The following is a 27,241-nucleotide window of genomic DNA, read 5'->3' on the forward strand; positions in this document are numbered from 1 at the left end:
GGTGATGTCAATCCGAGGAGACCAAGATTTACCTGGTGGCACCTGCGGAGCCCCCCTCCCCCGACATGCCCGTGCCCCGCCTATTGCCCTTCCACTCCTAGAAAAGTCACTCCCAGCAGATGCGCCCGGGGTGGGCTTTCTCAGCCCCCACTCTTGTCAGGACTATATTAGAAACTCCCCCCCCCCACCCCCCCAGCTCCGGTCCCTGAAGCTAGATGACCAAAGAATAAATTTGCAGTTTTGCTTTTAGCCTTGCCTACTCGCTGGTTCTTTTGTGCCCACTCTGGTGGTCTTAGAAAAACAAATCAGTTGGTGCCGAAGACCCGGGAGGAGTCCCCTCCTCAGGCCTCTAGGGATTGAGGAACCTCCTCCTGCTCCCACGCCGCAGATGGACCAGGACCTGAGACCCGCTTCCCTCACTCTCACAGCCTCTCTGGGGTAAGTGCCCTTGTCTCCTCTTTACCTCCCTCGGCCAGAAATCCTGCGCAGGTCCAAGGTCCATTTTGAGCCACCAAGTGGCTTGGGAGACCCCGTTCAGGACGGAGACGTCCGCCTGAAGGTAATCTCCACTTTGGCTTCAAGAGCCTCCAGTCTGTCTCTGCTGGTTCCAAAGGACGCTTTGAAGCCAGGCAGAGATCCACTTCCATTTCCATTGTGTCCATTGTGTAAGTAAAGAGGAAACAAATGGGAAACCCCCAGTCCAAATTTCCAAAGAGCACCCCCTTAGGGTGCCTCCTAGCCAATTTAAAAACCTTACAGCTCGAACAAGACCTTAGGAGGAAGCGGTTAATTTTCCTTTCCACTGTGGCGTGATCGACCTCAGCAATTTCTGCCAGCGGCTAGGCAAGTGGTCCGAAATTAATTACATACAAGGCTTTTGGGCCTTAAGCTCTCGTCCTACTCCTCCTTCTCTCCACCCCCTCCCTTCCTGTCCAGATTCCTCCTTCCTCCTCCTCATCTACTAGTAATCCACTCGGTCCCATGCCTCCTTTGGGGCCCCCAACTGGCTGTCTTGAGTCCCCTATCTCTGCCCACACCCTCCTACAGTGTTAGCACCTTTGCGAGAGGTGGCTGGGGCGGAGGGGGTAGTCAGAGTACATGTCCCTTTTTCATTGGCCGATCTTTCCAAAATTGAGAAGCGTTTAGGTGATTTCTCAGCTAATCCTACCATATACATAAAGGAATTTAGACACCTTTGTCAGGCCTATGACTTAACTTGGCATGACCTCCAGGTTATCCTAACCTCTACCCTAAACTGACTGAGGTTCTAACCCAATATACCCGGTTAGATCCGGCCTCCCCCACAGGGGCCACCATTTTGGCATCTTACTTCATTTCTCAATCAGCTCCTGACATTCGTAAAAAAAAAAAACTTCAAAAGGTAGAGGATGGTCCTCAGACACCAATATAAGACCTAGTTAAATTAGCCTTTAAGGTCTATAACTCCAGAGAGGAGACGGCAGGCTCGCCTCAAACAGAAGTTACAGCTCCTAGCAGCGGCTTTACAGCCCAGTCATAACCCCAGACCAGAGAGCACACACCCCACAGACTCCAAGGCTGCAAAAAGAGCCTGCTATATAAGTGCGGCAAGGCAGGACACTATGCCAACAGGTGTCCACAGGGTCCCCGAGCCCCAACGCAGCCTTGCTATAAGTGCAAGGCATCAGGACATTAGGCCAGTGAATGTCCTAACCTTCGTCCACCAGCAACCCCCTGCCCTGCTTGCCAGCAGGGAGGACATTGGAAGTCTGATTGCCCCACCCTGAGAACAGGGGCTGCGTCTCCACGTGACCCCCTTTCCCAGGATCCTGGGAGCTCCTTCCAGCTCCTACATCTGGACGACGACAACTGAAGGTGCCGAGACTCGGGGACCCCCATCACCCTCGCCGAGCCACAGGTAACTCTCCTGGTAGTGGGTAAGACAATTTTTTAATCAACAGCGAGGCTACCTATTCTGTTTTGCCGTCCTTCTCTGGACCTAGTCTTCCATCCAATATCCCTGTAGTAGGAGTAAGGGAAAAGCCATCCACTCCACGAAAAACTCCACTTCTTAATTGCTGCCTGGCCAACAACTACCTTGCGCAGTTGTTCCTCATTCCCAGCTAAAAAGGGCCCCTACTGAAAGCAATCAGTGGAAATCAGTTTGGCTTTCCCCCACTCGCCTCAAACTTACTAAATTTTCTTAACTATCTCATACTCCCCAACCTTGCCAGGACCATCCTTCTGGGTTTTGCCCATATTCCAACAAATGCTTCCATTCCTCATTCCTATGCTAATACTGTGCCTTATTTTATTCTTCATCCATACGTCCAAATACCAACCATGGGCCCCAACCTTAACGACGCCCCTTAACAGCAGGAAGTAGCCAGACAGACGACGGCGCCCCTTTATCACTATTATCAATAAAAGGTTGGACTGTTTGGACGAACGGAGGCAGGATGGTTCACTTCCGGGTTCTTCTTCACCACCAACTCTTCCCGTGTGTGCGAGAATGCAGCTGACGCCCGGGAAGGTAAAGATTAATCAGGCATGCACCAGGTGATGTCAATCCGAGGAGACCAAGATTTACCTGGTGGCACCTGCGGAGCCCCCCTCCCCCAACATGCCCATGCCCCGCCTATTGTCCTTCCACTCCTAGAAAAGTCACTCCCAGCAGATGCGCCCGGGGTGGGCTTTCTCAGCCCCCACTCTTGTCGGGACTGTATTAGAAACTCCCCCCCCCCCCCCCCCGCTCCCGTCCCTGAAGCTAGATGACCAAAGAATAAATTTGCAGTTTTGCTTTTAGCCTTGCCTACTCACTGGTTCTTTTGTGCCCACTCTGGTGGTCTTAGAAAAACAAATCAGCAAGGACACAGATCGCTCCTGCGAGGCACAGATGCCATAATTAGAGTGATAATTTGGTCCAGAACTTTCCAAGATCTATAGAGTCTATTCCTACCATCAGTTCAAGAATGCCTACATGTAGACCGACAGGCCAGCCCTCTTTTTGAGTGCAACCAGAACACACGCATATGATGCTGTAGAAAATAACATTGATCTACGCTCAGTAGCCTTGGGTTCAAGCCCCAGCCTGTTTCTAACCAACTGTGATAACCTGGGTTAATTACTCCTAAGCTGCAAAATGAGAGAACAGTTCCTGTTTCTCCTCAGTAGGTTCCCGTGAGGACTAAACTAGAAAACGTAAAGGAAAGTACTCCATGAACCCTAACCCCAAAAAACCGGAATAGCTTAAATTAAATTCAAGCAAAGAGTTTGAGAACCAAGGAGGACCTAAAAATAAGAGGTGGGGCTAGGGGTTTTCCCCGTGGGCGTTGAGGGATGTACCATACGGGGGGGCGCCCCACAACAAATAATCTATTTTAAAAGCTTCTGTATTTGAAATTATGCCTCTATCATGACACCTGAATATGAACTTTTCCTTCGTTAGATACTTCAACTGGCACTTAACTATAAGTTCAGAGACAGTATTATGCTTCTTTCTCCTGAAGTCAAAGTGCCACCCACGCACCTCTCCCTTTCTCCCATCCACCCGCGGTTTTCCTACCCGCGCCGTCAGCGGCCCCCGCCCCGGGGCAGTAGTTTGCACTATGCTGAAGAGAGAGGTGGAACGGATTCGTCTATCTACGCACCTCGAAGAGGGGGGTGTGAGGAGCTACTTTCCAGAGAACGGTAAGAAACTCCGGCCAGGACACACGGAATCACAGGAGAACTCCAGGCGAAGGTGCGGCGTCGGTGCAGGAGCGGAGGGGCGGGCGCGTAGCAGCCCTGCGAACGCGCAGGTGCGCCCGCGGCAGCTCCACCCTCCCCGCAGCCTTCGCTGGATGGCGCCGGCGGGAGAGGGCGGGGCCAGGCGCGCGGCGGCCGCCTCTGCTGCGGCCGGAAACAATAGTGGAGGAACCCGAGCCGCGCGAAAAGGCGGTGGTGGCCCGCGGAGCCGGAAGGTAAAGACTCCACACCCCTGCTCCCATCCCACCTGAGCCCACATCCCTCGTCCCATCGTCCCACCTCCTTCGAGTTCCGAGCCCCGTGGCCCCTCGCGCTACTGCGCGCCGGGCGACCCGACGGACGGAGCGACGGAGAGACTGACGTGGGTCCGCGACTCCCTGCCCAGGACCTGGCTTCCCGAGACCTTGAGGCTGGGCAGGTTGGCCGCCGTGGCCCTCAGACGCTTTGTTCCCTCTGGGAGGAATCCCGGAGTGTTGGGACGAGGCTCTCCCGCCCGCTGGGCTCCAGGATGCCGCGGCTCTCCCGGCTGCGTCTTGGGCCCCTCCGGCGGTGCCTCGCCCGTACCGTGAATCCGCCGCTCGGCCTTCGGTGTGGTTGCCCCGGACACGGCGGGACGCCCTCCCCAGGTGTTCGGTACCCACGTGCATTTTGCTGCCGCCGACCTCCGTTCCATGCGAAGCTTCGCAACTCCGAGTTCGCGAGGCGCATCTGAGGTTCCCCCAATGGAAGTTAGCAAAGCAGTGTCCCGTGCGGGTCGTTTTTCCTGTTTCTCACAGCGTTAACTAGGTTGACAGAACCTGGTAGCTGAAGAGGCCTCGCTGCTAAGCCCCGTGTCTGATTATTCGAGGTTGGGAGACGAAGGAGGAGGACTAGAATGCCCGCAAACCTCTCCTTCAGGTCCCCTTAACCCAATCAACTATAGGACAAAAAAGACACTGACATAGTGTCACCTATAGCCTAGCTTTAAGTTTTACTAGCTTTGTGTCTTTCCACAGGAAAAGTACAATGTTGAAGTGCAAGTATGGCGATGCTTGTTTGATGGAGCTTTTGCTTTAGATGAGCTGAACAGCATCCTTGTTTCCTAGAAGTTCCCAGAAAAGGGAACTACCCCAAAGGCAGGTTCTTGAATTGTGTAACTTTCCTTTTCTGTTTCTTAATAGGGGCACTATGAACGAAGAGGAGCAGTTTGTAAACATTGATTTGAATGATGACAACATTTGCAGTGTTTGTAAACTGGGAACAGACAAAGAAACACTCTCCTTCTGCCACATTTGTTTTGAGCTCAATATTGAGGGTAAGCACACAGTATAGTTTTGATTTTATGGCATGAATTTAACACAGCTGCTTTATACTGGTTGTAAGGTAAAACTAAAATATCTTCAATGATTGGAAATTGTGCGAAGTATGAATAGTGTAGAGATTTGTTAAAGATGAGGTTTCTGGAAATGAAGGTGCAGTTAATAGAGTTACGAATTTAAGAGAAATCTTTGTTTTTTAAAGACCCCTGGAACAACCCCATTTTTCCTAATACAGAAATAAGTATGAGTGTTGATTGGGAAATGTGTTTTCTGGTTTGAGAGCTTATTGAATTGTCAGATTTTAACAGACGTGTGTGTTTTTCATATTAAGTAACATAACAATTTTTTTATTCTTTCGAGCCTATTATGCAAGTATTTGAGTGTGATGAGCCCGAACCCCTTTCTCACCAGTATGATCTTATTATCTGGAAAAATATTTTAAAATTTTTAGATTAACCTCTTTTCAGTGATCACACACACTGTTAGTAATTTTTAAAAACTGAAAAGGTTTTTAAAATTTTTTAATAGTGTCCCTAAGATATATGAAGAAAAATTGTCCAAATCCAAAAACAAAAAACAAAAACAGCCCTCTTAGAAGGATTTATTTGGGTTGGTGCAGTTAGTGTCATCATATTAAAATTGATTTTTGGTTTAGATATTTATGAGTCATACTAAAAAAAAAAAACTTAATATTCTGGCCTGTAATTTGAGTTTTGAGTTGTTACATATCAGTAGAGAGACTTTATTAAACCTCTAGATTGTGGACAGTTTCAAAATAGTTATTTCCTTTTTTCTGAATTACATATTTGAAATTTTTCATGATCTTTATTTTCTGTTCAGTAAGTATGGGGTATGAAATGTTCTTATAGTTTAAAAAAATATATAGTGGGGGATTATATACCTTGAAATTCCTGTTAGGACTTGTTATTCAGAAATTATAGCCACCAAACAGTATGTGATGGAAGATTATGGATTTCTTGTGTATTACGTAGAATATCTATAACTTTGGCTTTAATCAATGTAGTGATTATAGCTAATTTCAGAAGATGATATAACAGGAACAGTGGTGTAGTCCTACAATTTCAGCTACTCCAGAGGTTGAGGTGACAGGATTGCTTGAGCCTAGGAGTTCAAGTCCAGTTTGGGAGCATAGCAAGACCCCCTCTCTAAAAGAATAAATAAAAATAAAAGGATAACTTAAAAATAAGTTTGTTTTACAGCACTTAAATCATGCTAGGGTGAAAATCTGAATTTATGTTCTTTGGAAATAGAGTTGGCTTGTATATTGTTGATAAATTGTAGAATTTTAATTTTAGATGGGTAAAGACATTAGAAATTATCTAGTCCAAACCCTGTATTTCACATTTAAGGAAACAGCCAAAAAGCTGCACTGCCCAGGGTTGCTGTAGTGGTGATGGCAAGCTGTTGTTATGTGCCAGGCACTGTGCTAAACCCCTTATGTGGATTATCTTATTTAACTCAAGATAGCTTTAGAATGACTACTGTCATTTTTCTGTTTTAAATGTGATAGAACTGAACCTTGGAGACCTAAGAAATACAGTTTGAAGTCACACAGCTCATAATTGACGATCCTGGAGTTTAAAGCCTGACAGTCTGGTTCTAGTATATGTGATCTTAATACCATTGATCTACTGTCAATAGTTATTTTATATCAATAGGGCTGATGTTCTAATCCTAATTGGTTATCCTTGCTATTCTCTCAGCCAGCTTTTTCTAACCAGTTTGTAACCAGATTCCTGGCAAATCATCATTAACAGAGTTCGTACCGTGATTGAATTTTTCCACAGAACCCTAAATTTTTGTAATTGCTTTTCTAGCTTTTTAAAATAAGCCTTTTATCTGGTACTCAGTCATTGTATAGAGATTATACAGGTATTTCCTCAGGTACCATCTCTTAACATTTCAGCTCTGATAATATCTCAGCATGTAAGCGTGGAATAAGTCCTTTGTTTTTGAAATCGTAGTTCCCTTCAGTGTAAAAGACAATTCTCAGTTTGAATTAGAACTGTTTCATGAATACTCTCTGTATATTCAAGGTTTTATGTATTAAAATCCCAATTTAATCTTTGTAAGAAAAATTAGAATCAGATAATTTCTTTTCTCTCTGGTGTCAGTTCTCAGCTCTCACAAATACACATTTTCATTTTCACTATAGTGATCAGCTAGTGTATTACAACTGTTTTGTTTAATATGAGAGTATTGTAGGCCAGCACAGTGGCTGACACCTATAATCCCAACACTTTGGGAGGCCAAGGCAGGTGGACCACCTGAGGTTAGGAGTTTGGGACCAGCCTGACCAACATGGAGAAACCCCGTCTCTACTAAAAATACAAAATTAACCGGGCGTGGTGGCACATGCCTGTAATCTCAGCTACTTGGGAGGCTGAGGCAAGAGAATCGCTTAAACCCAGGAGACGGAGGTTGCGGTGAGCTGAGATCATGCCATCGCACTCCAGCCTGGGCAACAACAGCGAAACTCTGTCTCAAAAAAAAAAAAAAAAAAAGATTATTTTAGAAAAGAGGGAACTAAGCATCTTGAATTGCACACAATTTTAGTTTTTCTATCAGTATACAGGTCTTTAGAAATCAGTGGGAGGAAAGTCATAATAATTACATACTAGAAAAATAACAAGGTATATTTGTCAGTAAATCTTTTAAAATGTTTTTAAAGTTTTCTTTCCTTTACCAAGTTCCCAACACAATGCCTGTCAATAGGCTAGAATGTAAGAGGGGCTTTTTAAAAATGACATTTAACTTTACTAGTTTAGTGTAAAGTTTTTTGTAGTTTGGGAGTATTGCAGTTACCTGATTTCTTAGCGTACTAATTGCTAATTTACTCTAAGACACTCTTCTCTGAGAAGAGGCTGAGTAAAAATAAATTCTCCTGAGGAATAATAACAGTTAAACTAGTTTTGAGTCCATACATTTGTAGTAAACAATAATAATATTTTCTACTTTTTGGATTGTTGCTTACATCAAATAAACACTGGTTTCCTAATCAACTAGCCTCTTGTTTAAAAGCTGTGTGCATGCATACATTTATAAAATGAAGACAAAGGAAGGAAGAAAGAAATAACAAAAGACAATCTAATCTTGTTGAACACATTTTGTATTGTGGGCATGGCTCTAAGTTGGCTTTTTTCTGTGACTTTACAATAATGAAAAGGAAAGAGGAGCCTAAATTTTATATACTTCCAAGCCACAGGTGATATGCTTTAAGGACCTGAGAAGCGCACTTTGAGGACTCAGATATTTTTAAGTGTTTACAAGGTTAATTGTTTTTTTTTAAACTGTGCCTCACCATTTGATAGGTTTGGATCTGTGTCCGTACCCAAATCTCATGTTGAAATGTAATCCCCAGGCAGAGACTGGTATTAGGTGATCGGATCATGGAGGCGGAATTCACATAAATGGGTTAGCACCATCCCCTCAGTGCTGTTCTCATGATACTCAGTGAGTTATCATGAGACCTGGTTGTTTTAAAGTGTGTAGCACCTCCCCCCTCACTCTCTTCCTCCTACTCTAACCAAGTAGGTGTTGGCTCCCTCTTTGCCTTCTGCCCTGATTGTAAGTTCCCTGAGGCCTCCACAGAAGCTGATGCTACCGTGCTTCTTGTACGCCTGCAGAACTGTGAGCCAGTTAAACCTCTTTTCTTTATAAATTACCCTGTCTCGGGTATTTTTTTATAGCAATGCAAGAATGGACTAATACACCATTAAAATAAGTAGTCTACTTCTCAGATTAGGAAACAGATGCATAAACTTCCTAAATACTTACAGCCTGCCCTTGGCCCTAAGACACTATGAACTTTTTCATACATATTAATGATCAAATACTCAAATATGCATCATAGTTCAAATTGCTAAAATCTCTAAAGATATTTAATGACGAACTTACTACCATTCCCTAAGGAATGGCAAAGAGGAACGCAGCCCAGAGTGGTTAGGAGCCAGTAATGAAACTCAACTGTAAGGTAACAAAGCCCAAAGTGAGACTTCAGCAGGAAAAGATCCAGGGTTTCAGTACTGTTGATTCGTACTATCAGTTTTCATCTTCTGCCAAAATAGTGTACAAATAATTCTTAGTGCATTTCTCTCTTCCTATAATTGGCTTGCTTGCTTTTCCATAGAGAAACTCCCCCTCCCCCATTTTTTTTAAGCTAACTTAGCTTAGAATAGTTTTGCTTTTCTTCCTTTCTTTATGTTATTAAAATAAGGGTTTCACTATGTTGCTTAGGCTGGCCTTGAGCAATTCTCCCACCTCAGTGTCCCAGGAAGCTGAGATTACAGGTGTGCGTCACCTTACACCTGGCTAAAACGTTTTTATAAGATTGGACCAATTCCTGTTATACAGGTTGAGCATTCAAAATCCAAAATGTAAAACTTTTTTTTTTTTATTATTATACTTTAAGTTCTAGAGTACATGTGCATAACGTGCAGGTTTGTTACATATGTATACTTGTGCCATGTTGGTGTGCTGCACCCATCAACTCATCAGCACCCATCAATTCGTCATTTATATCAAGTATAACTCCCAATGCAATCCCTCCCCCCTCCCCCCCCATGATAGGCCCCGATGTGTGATGATCCCCTTCCTGAGTCCAAGTGATGTCATTGTTCAGTTCCCACCTATGAGTGAGAACATGCGGTGTTTGGTTTTCTGTACTTGTGATAGTTTGCTAAGAATGATGGTTTCCAGCTGCATCCATGTCCCTACAAAGGACACAAACTCATCCTTTTTTATGGCTGCATAATATTCCATGGTGTATATGTGCCACATTTTCTTAATCCAGTCTATCACAGATGGACATTTGGGTTGATTCCAAGTCTTTGCTATCGTGAATAGTGCCGCAATAAACATACGTGTACATGTGTCTTTATAGCAGCATGATTTATATTCCTTTGGGTATATACCCAGTAGTGGGATGGCTGGGTCATATGGTACATCTAGATCTAGATCCTTGAGGAATCGCCATACTGTTTTCCATAATAGTTGAACTAGTTTACAATCCCACTAACAGTGTAAAAGTGTTCCTATTTCTCCACATCTTCTCCAGCACCTGTTGTTTCCTGACTTTTTAATGATTGCCATTCTAACTGGTGTGAGATGGTATCTCATTGTAGTTTTGATTTGCATTTCTCTGATGGCCAGTGATGATGAGCATTTTTTCATGTGTCTGTTGGCTGTATGAATGTCTTCTTTTGAGAAATGTCTGTTCATATCCTTTGCCCACTTTTTGATGGGGTTGTTTGTTTTTTTCTTGTAAATTTGTTTGAGTTCTTTGTAGATTCTGGAAATTAGCCCTTTGTCAGATGAGTAGATTGCAAAAATTTTCTCCCATTCTTTGGTTGCCTGTTCACTCTGATGGTAGTTTCTTTTGCTGTGCAGAAGCTCTTTAGTTTAATTAGATCCCATTTGTCAATTTTGGCTTTTGCTGCCGTTGCTTTTGGTGTTTTAGACATGAAGTCCTTGCCCATGCCCATGTCCTGAATGGTACCACCTGGGTTTTCTTCTAGGGTTTTTATGGTATTAGGTCTAACATTTAAGTCTCTAATCCATCTTGAATTAATCTTCGTATAAGGAGTAAGGAAAGGATCCAGTTTCAGCTTTCTACTTATGGCTAGCCAATTTTCCCAGCACCATTTATTAAATAGGGAGTCCTTTCCCCATTTCTTGTTTCTCTCAGGTTTGTCAAAGATCAGATGGCTGTAGATGTGTGGTATTATTTCTGAGGACTCTGTTCCGTTCCATTGGTCTATATCTCTGTTTTGGTACCAGTACCATGCTGTTTTGGTTACTGTAGCCTTGTAGTATAGTTTGAAGTCAGGTAGCGTGATGCCTCCAGCTTTGTTCTTTTGCCTTAGGATTGTCTTGGCAATGTGGGCTCCTTTTTGGTTCCATATGAACTTTAAAGCCGTGTTTTCCAATTCTGTGAAGAAACTCATTGGTAGCTTGATGGGGATGGCATTGAATCTATAAATAACTTTGGGCAGTATGGCCATTTTCACGATATTCTTCCTATCCATGAGCATGGTATGTTCTTCCATTTGTTAGTGTCCTCTTTTATTTCAATGAGCAGTGGTTTGTAGTTCTCCTTGAAGAGGTCCTTTACATCCCTTGTAAGTTGGATTCCTAGGTATTTTATTCTCTCTGAAGCAATTGTGAATGGAAGTTCATTCATGATTTGGCTCTCTGTTTGTCTGTTACTGGTGTATAAGAATGCTTGTGATTTTTGCACATTAATTTTGTATCCTGAGACTTTGCTGAAGTTGCTTATCAGCTTAAGGAGATTTTGGGCTGAGACAATGGGGTTTTCTAAGTATACAATCATGTCATCTGCAAACAGGGACAATTTGACTTCTTCTTTTCCTAACTGGATACCCTTTATTTCTTTCTCTGGCCTGATTGCCCTAGCCAGAACTTCCAACACCATGTTGAATACGAGTGGTGAGAGAGGGCATCCCTGTCTTGTGCCAGTTTTCAAAGGGAATTTTTCCAGTTTTTGCCCATTCAGTATGATATTAGCTGTGGGTTTGTCATAAATAGCTCTTATTATTTTGAGGTACGTTCCATCAATACCGAATTTGTTGAGCGTTTTTAGCATGAAGGGCTGTTGAATTTTGTCAAAAGCCTTTTCTGCATCTATTGAGATAATCATGTGGTTCTTGTCTTTGGTTCTGTTGATATGCTGGATTACGTTTATTGATTTGAGAATGTTGAACCAGCCTTGCATCCCAGGGATGAAGCCCACTTGATCATGGTGGATAAGCTTTTTGATGTGCTGCTGAATCCGTTTTGCCAGTATTTTATTGAGGATTTTTGCATCGATGTTCATCAGGGATATTGGTCTAAAATTTTCTTTTTTTGTTGTGTCTCTGCCAGGCTTTGGTATCAGGATGATGTTGGCCTCATAAAATGAGTTAGGGAGGATTCCCTCTTTTTCAATTGATTGGAATAGTTTCAGAAGGAATGGTACCAGCTCCTCTTTGTACCTCTGGTAGAATTCAGCTGTGAATCCATCTGGTCCTGGACTTTTTTTGGTTGGTAGGCTATTAATTATTGCCTCAATTTCCGAGCCTGCTATTGGTCTATTCAGGGATTCAACTTCTTCCTGGTTTAGTCTTGGAAGAGTGTACGTGTCCAGGAAATTATCCATTTCTTCTGGATTTTCTAGTTGATTTGCGTAGAGGTGTTTATAGTATTCTCTGATGGTAGTTTGTATTTCTGTGGGGTCGGTGGTGATATCCCCTTTATCATTTTTAATTGCGTCTATTTGATTCTTCTCTCTTTTCCTCTTTATTAGTCTTGCTAGCAGTCTGTCAATTTTGTTGATTTTTTTCAAAAAACCAACTCCTGGATTCATTGATTTTTTGGAGGGTTTTTTGTGTGTCTATCTCCTTTAGTTCTGCTCTGATCTTAGTTATTTCTTGCCTTCTGCTAGCTTTTGAATGTGTTTGCTCTTGCTTCTCCAGTTCTTTTAATTGTGATGTTAGGGTGTCAATTTTAGATCTTTCCTGCTTTCTCTTGTGGGCATTTAGTGCTATAAATTTCCCTCTACACACTGCTTTAAATGTGTCCCAGAGATTCTGGTATGTTGTATCTTTGTTCTCATTGGTTTCAAAGAACCTCTTTATTTCTGCCTTCATTTCGTTATGTACCCAGTAGTCATTCAGGAGCAGGTTGTTCAGTTTCCATGTAGTTGAGCGGTTTTGATTGAGTTTCTTAGTCCTGAGTTCTAGTTTGATTGCACTGTGGTCTGAGAGACAGTTTGTTATAATTTCTGTTCTTTTACATTTGCTAAGGAGTGCTTTACTTCCGATTATGTGGTCAATTTTGGAATAAGTGCAATGTGGTGCTGAGAAGAATGTATATTCTGTTGATTTGGGGTGGAGAGTTCTATAGATGTCTATTAGGTCCGCTTGGTGCAGAGATGAGTTCAATTCCTGGATATCCTTGTTAACTTTCTGTCTCGTTGATCTGTCTAATGTTGATAGTGGAGTGTTGAAGTCTCCCATTATTATTGTATGGGAGTCTAAGTCTCTTTGTAAGTCTCTAAGGACTTGCTTTATGAATCTGGGTGCTCCTGTATTGGGTGCATATATATTTAGGATAGTTAGCTCTTCCTGTTGAATTGATCCCTTTACCATTATGTAATGGCCTTTTTTGTCTCTTTTGATCTTTGATGGTTTAAAGTCTATTTTATCAGAGACTAGGATTGCAACCCTTGCTTTTTTTTTGTTCTCCATTTGCTTGGTAGATCTTCCTCCATCCCTTTATTTTGAGCCTATGTATGTCTCTGCATGTGAGATGGGTCTCCTGAATACAGCAGACTGATGGGTCTTGACTCTTTATCCAGTTTGCCAGTCTGTGTCTTTTAATTGGAGCATTTAGTCCATTAACATTTAAGGCTAATATTGTGATGTGTGAACTTGATCCTGCCATTATGATATTAACTGGTTATTTTGCTCGTTAGTTGATGCAGTTTCTTCCTAGCCTTGATGGTCTTTACATTTTGGCATGTTTTTGCAATGGCTGGTACCAGTTGTTCCTTTCCATGTTTAGGGCTTCCTTCAGGGTCTCTTGTAAGGCAGGCCTGGTGGTGACAAAATCTCTAAGCATTTGCTTATCTGTAAAGGATTTTATTTCTCCTTCACTGATGAAACTTAGTTTGGCTGGATATGAAATTCTGGGTTTAAAATTCTTTTCTTTAAGAATGTTGAATATTGGCCCCCACTCTCTTCTGGCTTGTAGAGTTTCTGCCGAGAGATCTGCTGTTAGTCTGATGGGCTTCCCTTTGTGGGTAACCCGACCTTTCTCTCTGGCTGCCCTTAAGATTTTTTCCTTCATTTCAACTTTGGTGAATCTGGCAATTATGTGTCTTGGAGTTGCTCTTCTGGAGGAGTATCTTTGTGGTGGTCTCTGTATTTCCTGAATTTGAATGTTGGCCTGCCCTACTAGGTTGGGGAAGTTCTCCTGGATGATATCCTGAAGAGTGTTTTCCAACTTGGTTCCATTTTTCCCCTCGCTTTCAGGCACCCCAATCAGACGTAGATTTGGTCTTTTTACATAATCCCATACTTCTTGCAGGCTTTGTTCATTTCTTTGCCTTCTTTTTTCTTTTGGTTTCTCTTCTCGCTTCATTTCATTTATTTGATCCTCAATCGCTGATACTCTTTCTTCCAGTTGATCAAGTCGGTTACTGAAGCTTGTGGATTTGTCACGTATTTCTCGTGTCATGGTTTTCATCTCTGTCATTTCATTTATGACCTTCTCTGCATTAATTAATCTAGCTATCAATTCTTCCACTCTTTTTTCAAGATTTTTAGTTTCTTTGCGCTGGGTACGTAATTCCTCCTTTAGCTCTGAGAAGTTTGATGGACTGAAGCCTTCTTCTCTCATCTCGTCAAAGTCATTCTCTGACCAGCTTTGATCTGTTGCTGGCGACGAGCTGCGCTCCTTTGCAGGGGGAGATGCGCTCTTATTTTTTGAATTTCCAGCTTTTCTGCCCTGCTTCTTCCCCATCTTTGTGGTTTTATCTGCTTCTGGTCTTTGATGATGGTGACGTACTGATGGGGTTTTGGTATAGGTGTTCTTCCTGTTTGATAGTTTTCCTTCTAATAGTCAGGACCCTCAGCTGTAGGTCTGTTGGAGATTGCTTGAGGTCCACTCCAGACCCTGTTTGCCTGGGTATCAGCAGCAGAGGTTGCAGGAGATAGAATATTGCTGAACAGCGAGTGTACCTGTCTGATTCTTACTTTGGAAGCTTCCTCTCGGGTGTACTCCACCCTGCGAGGTGTGGGGTGTCAGACTGCCCCTAGTGGGGGATGTCTCCCAGTTAGGCTACTCAGGGGTCAGGGACCCACTTGAGCAGGCAGTCTGTCCGTTCTCAGATCTCAACCTCCGTGTTGGGAGATCCACTGCTCTCTTCAAAGCTGTCAGAGTCGTTCGGGTCTGCACAGGCCTCTGCTGCTTCCCCTGTTGTTTTTTAGCTGTGCCCTGTCCCCAGAGGTGGAGTCTACAGAGACAGGCAGGTTTCCTTGAGCTGCTGTGAGCTCCACCCAGTTCGAGCTTCCCAGCAGCTTTGTTTACCTACTTAAGCCTCAGCAATGGCGGGCGCCCCTCCCCCAGCCTCACTGCTGCCTTGTGGTTAGATCGCAGACTGCTGTGCTAGCAATGAGGAAGGCTCCGTGGGCGTGGGACCCTCCCGGCCAGGTGTGGGTATAGTCTCCTGGTGTGCCCGTTTGCTTAAAGCGCAGTATTGGGGTGGGAGTTACCCGATTTTCCAGGTGTTGTGTGTCTCAGTTCGCCTGGCTAGGAAAAGGGATTCCCTTCCCCCTTGCGCTTCCCAGGTGAGGCAGTGCCTCATCCTGCTTCAGCTCTGGCTGGTCGGGCTGCAGCAGCTGACCAGCACCGATTGTCCGGCACTCCCCAGTGAGATGACCCCAGTACCTCCGTTGAAAATGCAGAAATCACCAGTTTTCTGTGTCGCTTGCGCCGGGAGTTGGAGACTGGAGCTGTTCCTATTCGGCCATCTTGCTCTGCCCTCCATGTAAAACTTTTTGACACCTACATAATGCTCAAAGGAGATGCTCATTGGAGCATTTCGGATTTCAGATTTTTTTATTTGGAATGCTCAACCAGTAAGTATAATACAAATATTCCAAACTCTGAAATTTGAAACAGTTCTGGTCGCAGGCATTTCAGATAAGAGATACTCAATCTGTGCCAAACAAAGTTTTCCAGTGTAAGTTGGCCTTGCTAGTTGGTAAGTATGTATCTGGCTGCTCTCTGTGTAGTACCTCTTTGACTACTTTCTATTAGTTCTTTCTAGGAACCATTCTAGAAGGAGACCCAAAGTCAGCTCCTTAGCAATCTTTCCAGCAAGAAAAATCTGTGATCTTGGCTAAGTCGTAGGTGAATTCATGTCTGTGTTTAATCTTACTGTTCCTTGGTTCTCTGTGTCTTTACCGTGTACTGTTTGTAGTCAGTAGTCAGGGACCAATTTGAATCTCAATGTGACATTCTTGATTTGGTTTGGAAGTTTGAACTGGTTGCCTATTACCTGAAGAGGACATAAACTGTTCCTCTCTGTCCTGCTTCTGACACAGTGACGTTTTTTCCACTTAAGTAAAGGTCCCCACCACTTGTCATCGGGAAGCTGTAAAGAGCTAGTTCAGTCTGGCATTAGCCTCTTCCTCATTTCCCATCCTGTAATGGCAAACATCATGTATTAACTAAAAGTTGGGCTTTGAAGTATAAAGCCTAATGGGAATTCTGAACTTTAGCTTGGGGATCTTTAATGTACTTATCTTAGTTTATTTTGAGCTGCTGTAACAGAATAGCTGAGACTGGGTAATTTATAAAGAACACAGATTTCTTGGTTCTGAAGGTTGAGGGCCCTGCATTTGGGTGATGATTTTCATGCTGCATCATCCCATGGCAGAAGGCAGGAAGTCAAGAGAGAGCTAAACTCACTTTTATAACAAAAGGGGTTCCTTTTTTTTTTCTTTTTGAGATGGAGTCTCACTCTGTCGCCCTGGCTGGAGTGCAGTGGTGCAATCTCGGCTCACTGCAAGCTCCGCCTCCCGGGTTCACACCATTCTCTTGCTTCAGCCTCCTGAGTAGCTGGGACCACAGACACCCGCCACCCCGTCCAGCTAATTTTTTTGTATTTTTAGTAGAGACAGGGTTTCACTGTGTTAGCCAGGATGGTCTCGATCTCCTGACCTCATAATCAGCCCGCCTTGGCCTCCCAAAGTGCTGGAATTATAGGCATGAGCCACCACACCTGGCCAAAAGTGGTTTCTTATAGAAGTGATCTCAAGATAACTAACCCACTCCTATAATAATGACATTACTTCATTCATTTGGTCAGAGCCCTCATTACCTAATCACCTATTAGACCCTGCCACCCCACACTGTTGCTTTAAGGATTGTTTCCAAAACATGAACTTTGAGGGACACATTCACACCACAGCAACTTGAAAGTAAAGGCTCAAGGTTAATTCTTTTTTTTCCTTAACCGCCTTTTAATATCACTTAGTTTGAACACTTTAAAAATGGCTCTGGTAGTAATACTTTTTTTGAATAGGAGTAGGGATGGGTGAGAGTAAAAAGTAGGCTTAATTGGTGATTAGTTTAAATAATAGAATATTTTTATAGAAAAATCATTGAAACTAGGCTAACAATATCTGGTAAAGACTTGTGATTTAACTAACAACCCATATATGAGGTGCCAGTTTCCAGACTTTTATCCCTGCCCTAATGATGGTAGCCTCATTTTTTTTTCTCCTGCCTAACTTTGTTAGGCTTTCTAATTCTAAAGTCTAGGATGCATTTAAAATTTAGATCACACATAAATTTTGGTTGTGAAGGTATGTCCTCTGCAAATTTTGGTTGTGAAGGTATGTCCTCTGCAGCAGAGGAGTATATATGTTCATAATGATGATCTTGAGTGCTTTTTAAGTCAGTGATAAAAATAATGTTCTTTTAAACCAGTGATTTAAAGTTGAAAACAAGCAGTGTGTATAATCCAGAATATCCTATTAATAAGAATATCATAATGATAAATTAAAATGATTTATTAGAATACATAAAAATGACTTTCTGGTTCAGAATCATAGTTCATTTATCCCAATAGTCTGACAGAGATGAAAAGAAATGTTTTATGAGATATATGAAAACAACTTAAATCTAAATTGAAAGTCTTTACTACTTGGATCAAAATTATTCTCAAAGATAGTTTTCATGTTGACATAACTTATAATAACTGTTACTGGAGAACTGATAAAGAGACATCACCTGTCCAGAAAGGATTATTTGCCTTTATGAAGTATAATAGACACTAAAAGTGTAATTTTTCTTATTGCATGCAAATAATAATGGCCTGTGAAGAAAGAAGACAAAGATAGATTTATCTCTACTCTAGAGGAAGTGAAGTATCACCCTCTAGTTGAAAGAAACTAGTCCACCTTATGCTCAGTAAATATTTAGGGAATTTGTACTTTTAGGTAAGTCTCTTATCTAAACAATATTTGGATATTATTTACCAGGTATTGTACACTTTCCACGCAGTTTTTAATTTTATTCTTAATACAACTATATGAAGTAGGTTCTGTGTTACCCCAGTTTGATGAATAAGGAAAATGAGTAGAGAGTCTGGGTAACTATTCCAAAAATCACAAAGATTAGAGACCCAGGGTCTCTGATTCCAAAGCATCCAGGTACCTAAATTTCTTCTTCCAAAGAAAATGACATGGACTCTTAGGAATTTAGTAGCTATTAAGTAACTTTTAGGCAAGATTGGAAATGAATTACACAAATGTGAATATTCAAGCAAGGACTAAAGTTTGGGTCCTAAGACATGCTTAATTTTTAAATAATTTCTACTCACGATATTTAATGAATACACATTCTGTGGAATAGCCAAAAATACTGATTTCTGATGACCTAAGAGAGTGGAGTGATGCAATTTCCATGGAGATTGTAATCTAAACAAACAGTATGCCAACATAATATAGTTTTCAGAAATTTTTATTGAATTGATGTTAATCAGAGAGATGGGAGGAACTAGGAAGAAAAAGGACACACACAAGACAGTCTTGCTGCTGGTCCTTACCCAGAAGAACCATGCAGATGTCAGCTGGTAATAAAACAGTGATTCTAACACTGCTCTCTGTCCTTCCACAATCCAAGTAAGGCAGACTAGCATATTTATCCTGATTAGCCTTTCTCTCAAGAGAGAGAATAGGATTATGAGTGAGTGGAAGCAGACAGTGTGAGCACGAGTGAAGATTTCAGCACCAATCCTGAAATTGCATAGCAGCTCCCTTTTGCTTATCAGCCTCAATAGCTGATGCTGGGACAACCTGAGAGAGAGAAAAGAAAGTGTTCATTAATGTTGAGCTGCCTAGTTTCTGAATTTTAGAAGATAATGATTATTAAACTTCTATGTCAATAGTACATTTTAGAAATATTGTTCCTCTGTTGACAGTTCAAAATTAAAACTTAAGAAAAATTTTTCAATGTTTATTACCAAATATAAATGAAAAATAAAATAATTTTATTTGTATAGCACTTTAGAGGTTGGAAGGTGATTTTGCTGTTACCTTTAATCACCATATTATGGGAAATGAGCATTAAATGTGAATTTTAAATAAGGCAAGGCATGAAAAATATATGAGTGATTGAAATCAAAGTAGCTAAGTAAAGTTGCAGAGTTATCAAAATGTTAACCACAGTTCTGGTTGGAGTGAATTTAAATTATTCTAATTCAATTTGTCATACCATCTGTTAGGAATTTGATAAGGAGAACAAACCCATTAAACTCTGAGCTTTGGATTTATCGTTTTAACAAGGGGACAGCGTTCTTTACAAATAATTTTAAATTAATGTTGTTATCTATTTCTGGTAGCTCTTTGCTGTTACTGACTGAGTTGTACAACAGTAAGGCAAAACAATGATTTGTGTGTACCTGTAGATCTAAATCTCAAAATGAAAGCTCTATGGTTGATTTCACCATAATTTTAAACATATTCCTTCAATAAATACTAATCGAGCAACTACTGAGTGTCAGATATTTTCTAGTAGCTAGAGATAATGGAGTTAGCAAAAATAAATAAATCCCCACCATCATGAGGCTTGCATGAGAGGAGGAAAAAGACAACAGAATAAGTAAATTATATAGCATATTGGAATTAATACAGGATTATTTGCCACTATGAAGTATAATAGACACCAAAAGCACCTTCCAGTTTCTGAAGTGCTATACAAATATACTTAATGACATTTTTAATATCTGTCCTAAACGTATGATTACTGATGGAATAATATCTACTGTGAACTTAATGATAATTGCTGGTCTGTTTTGAAAATTAGAGCCCATACATTGAGGAAATCTGGCTGTGTTATATGGGAGGAGTGTTTCAAGATTAACATGAAATACTCCTTCATTCATACTTTTATACTGATGTCTTCAAATATTAAAGAGGATCTTTAGTATCTGTAAGTATTTTGAACAGTAGAAAATACTTCAAAGTTTTTATATTACTATTTGCTCTGAGGGCATTTCTATTATTATCCTTCATAATTTTGACCATGTTAATTTGGCTGAACAAATTATTTTCCATTTATCGTGATAAATCAACATTTTCATTATTGTATCAGTCCATTCTCATGCTGCTATAAAGAACTACCTGAGACTGGGTAATTTATGAAGAAAGAGGTTTAATTTTCTCACAGCTCTGCAGGCTGTGCAGGAGCATGGCTGAGGAGGCCACAGAAAACTTAACAATTATACCAGAAGGTGAAGGAATGTCTTAATGGGCAAAGAAGGAGGAAGAGAGAGAGAAGAAGGTGCTACATAGTTTTAAACAACCAGATCTTGTAAGAATTCACTATCATGAGAACTACAAGGGGCACATCTGCCCCCGTGATCTAATCACCTCCCACCAAGCCCCTCCTCCAATATCGGGGATTACAGTTTAACCTGAAATTTGGGTGGGGACACAAATCCAAACCATATCATTCTGTCCCTGGCCCCTCCCAAATCTCATGTCCTTCTCACATTGCAAAATACAATCATCCCTTATCAACAGTCCCTCATAGACTTATCTCATTTTAGCATTAACTCAAAAGTCCATAGTCCAAAGTCTCATCTGAGACAAGGCAAGTCCGTTTTGAGCCTCTAAAAAACAAGTTAGTTACTTCCAAGATACAGTGAGGTACATCACAGACTGGGGTTGAGTGCCTGCAGGTTTCCCAGGCACACAGTGAAAGCTGTCAGTGAATCTAGCATTCTGGAGTCTGGAGTATGGTGACCCTCTGGAGTATAGTGACCCTACAGCTCCACTAGGCAGTGCCGCAGTGGGGACTCTCTGGGGGCAGTCAGACCCCACATTTCCCATCCGCACTGCCCTAGTAGAAGTTCTTCATGAGGGCTCTACCTGTGCAGCAGATTTCTGCCTGGACATCCAGGCATTTCCATACATCCTCTGAAATCTAGGTAGAGGCTCCCAAGCCTCAACTCTTGCCCTCTGCACACCTGCAAAGTTAACACCATGTGGAAGCCGTGGCTTACAGCTTACACTGTCTGGAGCAGAGGCCTGAGACATATCTGGGGCCTTTTATCAATGGCTGGAGCTGAAGTGGCTGGGACATGAGCAGTGTCCCAAGGTTGTGCCAGGGCAGCAGGGCCCTGGGCCCAGGCCATGAAACCATTCTTTCCTCCTAGGCCTTTGGGCCTGTAATGGGAAGGGATGCAACAATATCTCTGAAATGCCTTCAAGGTGTTTTCCTCATTGTCTTGGCTATTCAGCTCCTCTTTACTTATTCAGATTTCTGCAGCTGGCTTGAATTTCTCTCCAGAAAATGGGCTTTTCTTTTCTACCACATGGTCAGGCTGCAAATTTTCCAAACTTTTAAACCCTATTTCCCTTTTAAATATAAGTTCCAGTTTTAGATCATCTCTTTGTTCACATATATGCCTGTATACTCTTATAAGCAGCCAGGCTACATCTTGAACACTTTACTACTTAGATATTTCTTCCACCAGATAGCCTAAATCATCACTCTCAAGTTTAAAGTTCCACAAGTCCCTAGACCAGGGGTACAGTGCCACCAGTCTCTTTGGTAAAGTGTAGCAAGAGTGACCTTTACTGCAATAAATTTATTATCTCCATCTGAGACTGCCTGCTCTCGGACTTCATTGTTCATATCAGTGTCAGCATTTTGGGCACAACAATTTAACAAGTGTCTAGGAAGTTCCAAACTTTCCCTTACCTCCCTATCTTCTTCTGAGCTCTCCAAACTGTTCCAGCCTCTGCACATTATCCAGTTTCAAAGTCGCTTCCACATTTTCAGGTATCTTTACAGCAGTGCCCCATTCCTAGTACCGATTTTCTGTATTGGTTCTTGCATTGCTTTAAAGAACTACCTGAGACTGGATCACGGTTCCACAGGCTGTACAGGAAGCATAGCTGGGGAGGCCTTAGAAAACTTTCAATCTTGACAGAAGGTGAAGGGGAAGCAGGCACATCTTACATGGCTGGAGAAGAAGGAAGAGAGAAGGGGGAGGTATTACACACTTTTGAACAACCAGATTACGTGAGATTCACTATCATGAGAACAGCAAGGGGGAAGTTTCCTCCCATGATCCAGTCACCTCCTACCAGCACCCTCCTTCAACACTGCGCATTACAATTTGACGTGATATTTGGGTAGGAACACAAATCGAAACCATATCAATTTTATTTCTACTACACAGTAGAATAAATACAGTATAGATAAAATATAATTCCTACATATTAGGAAGTTCTCCAGAAAAGTCAGTTTTAGATTACCAGGTTATATATTAACAAAATGTATTGGATAAATATCAGTCATAGATATTCTGGGAAATCGCAATTCTCAATTGAGAGTGAATATGGAACAATTTAATTTATTTCACACTTCTTAAATCTTCTGTCTTTTCTGCCTCCCACTCTTTTTTTTTTTTGAGATGGAGCCTCGCTCTCTTGCCCAGACTGGAGTGCAGTGGCAGGATCTTGGCTCACTGCAACCCCTACCTCCCAGGTTCAAGTGATTCTCCTGCCTCAGCCTCCCGAGTAGCTGGGATTACAGGTTCCTGCCACCGTGCCCACTAATTTTTGTATTTTTAGTACAGATGGGGTTTCACTATGTTGGCCAGGCTGATCTCAAACTCCAGACCTCAGGGTGATCCACCCGCCTTGGCCTCCCAAAGTGTTGGGATTACAGACGTGAGCCACTGTGCCCAGCCTCCCACTCTTAATGCATCTGTTTGCCCTCTCCTCTGTTTTACTAACTCATCAGCTTGGCCACATACAGTTGTTTTCTATGTACCTGGCAGATTGGCCAAAAGAATGGTTAGCTAGCATATCGGAAGTGTTCATGTCTCCCATTTTAAAAGAAAAAGTCAAGGGAAAAAAAACCTTTTCCCTTTTTTCCTTAGGCTATAATTCTTTAAAGAGCAGTTCATTTAGGGTCTCTTATTTCTCCTCCCAGCTTTTCTTCGGTGCTCTCTACTTTGCCACCGTCTTGCTCTCACCAGCGATCACCTAGCTATCTAGGCAATAAAACAGGTTTGTGTTATTGGAGTTTTCAAACTCTGACATTTACCTGTTTGTTGAAATACTCAACTCCCTCAATCCTGGCCTCTTATTTTAGTTGCTTTTATTACCACGGCTTCAACTATACCTCTGTAAGCTGGTAAAGTTGAGCTGGAACTCTACAAACTTATATTGTGAGGCCAAATCTTTATTCTGAGCACCAGACTCATATATCCTACCTGCTAGGCCTCTCCATGTAGATATTCTTCAGGTGTCGAGCTGAAGTTTCTTGAGCTAAAGTAATCTCCTTCCATATACACATGCATTTTATGTATTTCCTTTATCATTGATTCACATGGAACCTCAGGCCCATCCTCCCAGAGATTCTGATTCACTAGCGGTCCAGGGTTGAGACTAGGAATTTGAATTTTAACAAGCATTCCAGCTGACTCTTAACGCTGGTGATCGAAGGACCAGGTTCTTCAGGAAGAGTTCTGTACCAGGGAGAGTTCTGCAGGTGCAATGATGACTTGCGGCTCATATCTAGCCTGAGGTCTGCTTTTCAAGCTGTGTGCCCTGTCAGGGACGGTTTTCCAGTTTGCAAAGGCAAATTGCTGGGCTAGCAACAGTTCTGTCAACCCTCAGCACTTCTGTCCTACCCACCCTCTCCATGTAGTCTGTCTCTGAATCCTATTGATTCTCTCCAGTCTGTTCCGTTCTTGTCATTCTCTCTGCCACACCTTAGTCCAAGCCATTACTTCTTCTTACCTGTATTACCTCACAGACCACTTAATTGGTTTCATAGGCTTGATCCTCTCCCCCATCCCTACTCCACACTTCCAACACTTCTCATTCAGTACCACCATAAAGATTTTTAAAGTACAAATTTGATCATGCCATTTCATGTACATGAAACTCTTAAATCATTTTCTACCGTTTTCTGCAGATTATTAACTCCCTAACATGGCATGTAATTCTTCTCACGACCAGGAACCTGCTTAACTGACCACCTTCATCTTTCATTACCCTCCAGAGGCACTTTACAGCCAGTCATGCTCTCATTCCTTCAGTCTCTCCCTTTCTTTCTGTCTCACTTCTAAGCCTTTGCTTATCTAGTGCCCTCTGTCTTAAACGTCATTTACTTTTCTTCCTCCTTGTTTGCAGCTGCCTATCTTTTGGAGTACCTGTATTAAATGAGAGGTGATAATAAATAACATCATTGCCTGTGTCACAGGGATGCTGCAAGGATGAGAAAAAATGATGAATATAGAAACCCTGTATAAATACAGGTAAACATAGTATGTGATGCAAATGTTACTGTTAATTTAAATAGAAATTTAGAATAGTTTTGTTTTCTTCTTATCTGAAAAGATGAAATGCCATATTGAGGGTATTGCTGTGATTGGTTTGTATGCTGAACAGCTTCTTCATTAACAGAATAATTGAGTGTTCTGTATACATTGAAGAGGTTTAAATTTCTCCTCAGTTAACCTTTCAGTGATGTGATTTTCAGTAGGTTTTTCTGCCTTAGCTTTCCTTATTTACTCATATGGTAGGTGCCCGGCAAATCTGTTCAATTCAATGGTATGCATTTTTTTCAGTTATCAACATATTTCCTCCACTCCCTTTGTAGTCTTTGGCTCTCCAGCAAGGGCTGCCAGCTCGAACGACTGTGGTTGTGATTTCACTTTTATGGGGAAGAGGGCTGCTTTCATTTGAGTGTTACTTTCTTTGCTAGATACATTATTAAGAGAATTCTTACAAACAAAAAAAAAATTCAGAATTTTAGGATGTTTTAGGAATGCATATCTTTTACCATTTTAGTGTCTTAATCTTTTTGTTTAACTTAGTTTGTTGGAACATACCATTCGATACCAAGAACACTGTGTTCTTTCTCAAACTAAAAAGCATTTCTTCACAGGCATTTTTTCAGTCTCTTAAGTTTTCACTCCTTAAAAGGATAAAAAAAATTTTTTTTCTTAAAGTTTTCTTGTTTTATTAAAAAGCAAACTATGCCTAAGAAAACCAAATACAGAAAGCAAAAAGATTATTAATATTCATAATTCTACCTAATCTTAATTGGTGTGTTCTAAGTTTTCTGCAATGCAGCATGTGGGGAGGGGGTAGAAATGTTTTTAAAACATTTTTGTGTTTAAACATTTGTTTATAAAAAATGAAATGAGGCTGTATACACCATTTAATAACCAGGTCTTTCATTTAATAAGAACATCTTTTTTCTATTAGCAGGTAAAGTTTTTACCACATCATTTTTTTGTATCCCATTGTACCATAATTTGCTTAACCAGTTTTCACTGATGAATATTTAGCTTGTGTTCAATTTCCAGTACTAAAATCTTTTTATATATTCATCTTTTTTGCTGGTGATTAAATTCCCATTGCATGTAGCTTAAATTCTCAAACGTAGACTACAGGTCAAATGTATGTCCCAGTTTGCAATTCTATCATTTGTTTGAATGTCTTCTGTTTACTAGTGAATTGATGCCATGAAATCTATTATGTTAAAAACTATGTTACATTATGGAAAAAACTGTATTGTACGTTAGTTCGCCAACCCCTTTGTTTAGATCACAGTTTTTTTGGGTTTCTTTTGTCTTGTTTTGTTTTGTTTTGTTTTTTACTCTAGAATTGCTATGATGCACTTAGGACAAATGGGCCCAGTGTTTAAGGACATTAACTTGAGATAGAATTCAGGCTCATAGGTATAAGTCAGTATGTTTAGTACCCAACAACAGCTTCCTATCCTTGTCTCTCTGTATGGTAGCATCATCAAAAGAAACGATTGACCAGGAACAGTAACTCATGCTTGTAATCCCAGCACTTCGGGAGGCCAAGGTGAGAGGGTCACTTGAGCTCAGGAGTTCAAGACCAGCCTGGACAACATAGCAAAACCCTATCTCTACTATATATATGAAAAAATTTTACAGACAGGGTGGCACATACTTGTGTAGTTCGGATACTCAGGAGGCTGAGGTGGAAGGATTGCTTGAGCCCTTGAGCCCAGGAGATTGAGGCTACAGTAAGCTGTGATCGTGCCACTGCACTCCAGCCTGGGCAACAGAGCAAGACTGTGTCTCAAAAAAAAAATGAAAGAAAAGAAAAAGAAATGCTTGTAGGTATGTGATTAAAATATAGATTGACTAAAACATATATTGTCATAATACTACATATTTTTAGTTCACGTTGGTCTGAACTGTAATTTTTTATTTCTATTTCAGCATTTTGCAATATGATTAATCAATTACTGCATTTTCTATTTTTAGCTTTAGTCTTCTTATCAAATGGTTGGTGAATTGTAGTGATCGTTTCTCAACTCAGCCTTAATTTTTACCATTTACTACCTTCAGTAGTAATTGAATGATAAATGCCTCAAATTCACTAGCTAGTATATTTCCATTAGATGCTGTTATAAATCATTTATTTAAGGAATAATTAGCTAGAATTTCAGAAACAGTGATTCAAATATATGCAAAGAAGTTGAGTTGCAAAACTTATGTTTGATAAATAGTTACCGATGAGCTTTTCATTTTACCTTTCTTGTTTGTAAGAAAATAGATCACTTTCTCAGAACTTAAGTTGAGCAGGTGGCAGTTCAGGAGATGAAGGGCAAAGAGACAGTTATCACGTTTCTTGCTTTCAAACCCTAAATTTGCTTTTTCATAGTAGTGTGCCCTCATTCATTCATCTGGTTATTATTATGAAGGCATTTTTAAGGCTATCTTTTGTTTAAGTAACATCTTTTTAACTTTGTCTATCATTAGGAAACTTCGTTGTGTTTTTGTTTTGCTGTAAGTTAGTGTCTCCATATGCCCCATGTAAGTGGATATTTAAAACTAGTAATTCAATTATAGTTAATTTGAATAGCTTTTTAGGTGTCTTAACGACAATTTCTTGCACAAAAACTTTTTTAGAGTAAATGTCAGTACATTCACTTAAATCCTTTAGGGGAGTATGGAACATGTAGAGGGTTACTTGGGTCCATTGGATTATTGGCCTAAAACTTTTTGTAACATGATGTTAATTAAACCTTATAGCCCAAATTTCATTTATTTTACCAGAAAAACATTTACCTTTCCATATCGTGCTGTGAGTGTAATATCCCATATTAATTTA

General features: G+C 41.2%; 2 protein-coding genes across 3 annotated transcripts in view; one reads left to right on the forward strand and one right to left on the reverse strand.

The window, feature by feature from the left end:
* Positions 1-4,010, reverse strand: part of CHODL (chondrolectin) — a 467,165-nt gene extending 463,155 nt beyond the window's left edge. The window contains exon 1 of the mRNA XM_023227519.3: positions 3,630-4,010. The gene's annotated coding sequence lies outside the window, so the exon portion shown is untranslated. The remainder of the gene's footprint in view (positions 1-3,629) is intronic.
* Positions 3,799-27,241, forward strand: part of C19H21orf91 (chromosome 19 C21orf91 homolog) — a 35,498-nt gene continuing 12,055 nt past the window's right edge. Inside the window, exons 1-2 of one of the 2 annotated variants that reach the window (XM_023227516.2) lie at positions 3,799-3,941; positions 4,887-5,020. In XM_023227516.2, the coding sequence (XP_023083284.1) occupies positions 4,894-5,020 (127 nt within the window). In that variant the 5' untranslated portion in view covers positions 3,799-3,941; positions 4,887-4,893. Of the gene's footprint in view, positions 3,942-3,972; positions 4,145-4,886; positions 5,021-27,241 lie in introns of those variants that run through there. The other variant, XM_023227517.3, reaches the window with a different exon arrangement.

This window comes from Piliocolobus tephrosceles, chromosome 19 (genome assembly GCF_002776525.5).
Source record: "Piliocolobus tephrosceles isolate RC106 chromosome 19, ASM277652v3, whole genome shotgun sequence".
Lineage (NCBI taxonomy): Eukaryota > Metazoa > Chordata > Mammalia > Primates > Cercopithecidae > Piliocolobus > Piliocolobus tephrosceles.